At 42.8% G+C, this 3858-nt stretch overlaps 1 protein-coding gene across 1 annotated transcript; it reads right to left on the bottom strand.

The window, feature by feature from the left end:
* Nucleotides 1-636: 636 nt before the first annotated feature.
* Nucleotides 637-3579, bottom strand: LOC121953857 (G-protein coupled receptor 135). Its single transcript, XM_042501107.1, has 2 exons — nucleotides 3322-3579; nucleotides 637-2509 (listed from the first exon to the last, which is right to left on the bottom strand). Exons 1-2 carry the CDS (start codon nucleotides 3435-3437, stop codon nucleotides 1159-1161), a joined length of 1467 nt encoding a protein of 488 aa, XP_042357041.1. The 5' UTR covers nucleotides 3438-3579; the 3' UTR covers nucleotides 637-1158.
* Between the last annotated feature and the right edge of the window lie 279 nt (nucleotides 3580-3858).

Raw genomic sequence — 3858 nt, 5'->3', positions numbered from 1 at the left:
TTCATGTGGCCACGTGGATCCTTGAGAGGTCTTCATGCTGTCCTCTGAAATCAGGAAGGAATTTCATTTACCTAAATACTGTACAACACCTGATTTTCACCATCATCCTACATAGTGGTTTAAAAAACAACTTAAGCAATCCTTTAGATTCCTGGAACCAAATCTCATCAAGTGGTGGTTCGAATCATTAATACTTTTGAGAGTGTGAGCTGAAGAGACAAATAGGCGTTTCCCAAAATGTCCCAAAGTGGTCACAGTACAGATAGGATAAAAACAATCATCAGATGATTAAGCATTTTTCAGAATTCTAAGTGCTAGATTGCAGGCAACTGGACGTGCTTGAGTTTTTTTAGACGTTTTGGGCTTCTTCAGTTCTAACAGACTGGTTGGGAGTTGCAGGCTTTAAACACTATGTGGATGTGGACCATCAGAGAGTCATTGAGGTCACATATGAGTCTCTGACCCACCTGGCTATCATGTTTTAACCCTTTGAAACCTGAGCAAATTGGCTTGATTTCTTTCAAAAACATAGGAGGAAAAGAAATGAACAATAAAAGAAGAAATGACCCCAAAATTAGCAAGAGATTAATTAAAAGCTAAAAGGAAAATACCCTAAAATAAGAGGGGGAAGAAATAACCAAGAAAATAAATATATTTTTTAAATATATAATTAAGATAATTATTCCCTCATTTTATAATACACTCCCAGCTTATTTTTAGATACTTCATTGTCTCTCTTTTAAAAAAAGACTTAAGTTAAATTTCAGTGTCAATAACACTGAACATCAAACATTGTTGGAGATTCCTTGACAGGGAGCTTTTTCATTCAATTTACCTTTTTTAAGAGCATCTTATTACATGCCTAGGTATTCAGATACACCATAACTGGAGTCCATCTTCCATGTAACTTTTTAATATTTTTTGCAGTTTGCTAAAGGACAGGCAGGACATTTCTTGCAAAGCTGCTTTTTTTCACGTGCTTTAATGCTAGCAATAAAAGTCTCAATGCAACACAAGAACACTGATGTTGATCCAGGTGTTAAGGATGAGAGGTAAAACGTAAAGAAACTCAAATAAGTCCAGTTGCCTGCGATATAGCACTTAGAATTTCCATGACGTGGATGATTGAGAACCTTCACCAGCTCATTCTTCAGAATGTCACAGGCTGGTGTCGGCTGTCTTCATCTTAGGAGCACTGATAGAGTTGGGTAGAGTTGCGGTGTCCGGCTGGGCATCCCTGCAGAAGAACACCGCAGGGTTTTTACAAGCCCACATTGCTACCTCTCCGCCCCCTCCCCCTTTTCCGGGACTTGAACTTGACAATCTGCTGTTATTGTTCACCCCTACTCGACTCACGTAGCGGTCCCTTATCCTCTCAGCTTGGTTGAGCCGAATCTCACGGTTCTGGGTTTGGCTGGAGAGGTACGCTGCAATATTTCGGGTCCGATAGCCCTCCTCTCTGCTCCGCCCTAGTAGCATGGATATATTGGGGTTCCTCAGGGCGTAGATTAGGGGGTTGATGGCTCCGTTTGCCCAGGCTAGCCAGATGGCAACTGTATCCATTGCAGGGTTAAATGTGTAGTCCCCTAGCGCTGCGACCAACCCCATTAAACAATACGGACCCCAACAAAAGATGATGAAAACAATCATGATCAGGACTGTGGTGGCTGTTCGCATTTCACTGTAAAATCGCAATAAGTATGCGTACGTGGTCACTGGCCTGACTCTGATTTCAGAGAGACGGACTGTCTTACAGATGTTATAGTGACAGAAACACATGAGAGAGAAGGGCAGTAAATAGCACACAACAATAAGGCAGATGCTATAAGCAGTCCCCATGCGTGAGGTTCCAGAGTGGAACACATACATACAGTGGTAGAACCCTCGCTTATGGATTTCTGTTGGTGTTGGAACCAACAGATACCAAGGCAGAGAGAAAATTACTGCAGTTAACCACACGGCAATCAACAGCTGAGTTGCTTTCTGCCGTCCGATTTTAGCCTGTGGCTGTCTGACTATGGCGTAGTACCTGTCAAAGGAGATCAGAGTCATTGTGAGGGTGGAAATGATCCCGAAGCAGGTGTTGAAAAAGCCGTTTGCCACACAGAAACGATCCCCAAACATCCACATCCCGTCCTTACTGAAGAGCATGACAAAGGAGAACGGCAGACACAGGACGGCAGTGAGGAAGTCGGACAGAGACAGCGACATGATGAAAGCATTGGTCACCGTTCGGAGCTGTCTGTGTTTGATGATGACGATGACGACTGCAGAGTTACCAAGGCTGGAGAGGAGGAAGATGGAGAGGAGTACCAGCGCCTGAGTTGCCACCGTGATGCCCTGCAGGACGGAGTTACTCTCAGCGGCGCTCAGCACCGACGGGGTTGACGCCTGATGGATCTGACTGAGCTCGCTCCCTCTTTGGTCCCTGAACGTCAATAGGTTTCCTGTGTTTCCAACCGTGGCCTCGGTGGTGGCTGTCACAAGGCTGGTTACTATGGAAACAACCCTAAAAAAGCCCCCCCCCCCCCAAAAAAAAAGATGCAAAAATCATTGCTCAATCAGCAGAGTCTGGTAACATTTAGGCTAATGTCTTCATGGGATTTCACCAGGGTATATGGTATAGGGCAGTGGGCAGGTTTCCATTAACCCACAAACTGGGCAAATTAAAATTGCACTTATAAAATACACTTAATGGAAACATTTCAAGTCCCATTAATCGCAAAAATATTTTATGCTTGCATGAGGTGGTATTTCAGGTGATTCAAAAAAGCCATAAACGTTGGATATTAGAGTCAGACCCCGCCCCCCCGCTATAGATACACTAGCAACCTGTGGGAAACGCTTGAGCTGATATGCATTTACAATAAAATGAACACATTTCTGTAGAAATGTACAGTTTGGCATATAACAAACTCCAGCAACATTTTGTATAGCAAGCTCCCAGATACTTTTTTAACAAAGTTCAGTGAAAATTTAGCTAAAAAATATGAAGGAATAATAATAGCTCACTGAGATTTTAGAAGTAAAAGTTCCTCCCATGCTGACACTTTCTTTGCATGTATTGCAGACTGCCTTTCCTGGTGTTTGCACACACGTTTTCATTTATCAATTTTATTTGTTTGGTCTTTGTCAAACCAAACAAACCAAACTGATACAGATAATCTGGATAATTCTGGTCATTCCTGGTTAACTTGCTTCTCTTAAGTAATTCAACCAGTTGTGACATTCTGGAGCTGCTCACATGCAAATTTACACAGTGCAGCTTTCACTTCAAAGCAGAGAGGAGAGATGTTAAAGTGGAGGACCAGAGTGAATTACCTCGGCACAACAGGTGAGGTGGTGCCCAGCTGGTCAGTGAGGCTCGGACCTGGGGTGTCAGCTGTGTAGTTACTGCCGCCACCGCCCCGCAGGGCCGTGCTAACAGGCGAATCCATCGATGGAGTGTAAGAACAGCCCAACAAAGGTCATCCCTCGTCTCACACACATCCATCCAGATTACAGTCAGTCCATGTTGGTGTCATGGAGTCAGATGCAGCTGCTGAGAACTCCCCCTCATCTGTTTGTGGTTTTCAGTTTCTCATCAACACAGCAAAAGCCAAAAGAAAGTCAAACCTGTATTCACAGGCTAACACAGACATATTAAGCTCCTCTGAAATACCAATGCAATATCTTGAATTTTTGTAAGATAATAATGGCAGTAAAACAAAAGTGGATTAAGATTCTTTTTAACTACACACTGACCAAAAATTTGAATGCAACACTTTTGTTTTTGCTCTTATTTTTCACAAGTTTAATTTAAAGATCTCAGACTTTTTCATGCACTCAATAGACAGATTTTTTATGAAACTATGGTCG

Source organism: Plectropomus leopardus, chromosome 14 (genome assembly GCF_008729295.1).
Source record: "Plectropomus leopardus isolate mb chromosome 14, YSFRI_Pleo_2.0, whole genome shotgun sequence".
NCBI classification, from domain to species: Eukaryota; Metazoa; Chordata; class Actinopteri; order Perciformes; family Serranidae; genus Plectropomus; species Plectropomus leopardus.
The sequence above is the reverse complement of the archived record's forward strand: the minus strand, read 5'-3'. Positions and strand labels throughout refer to the sequence as shown.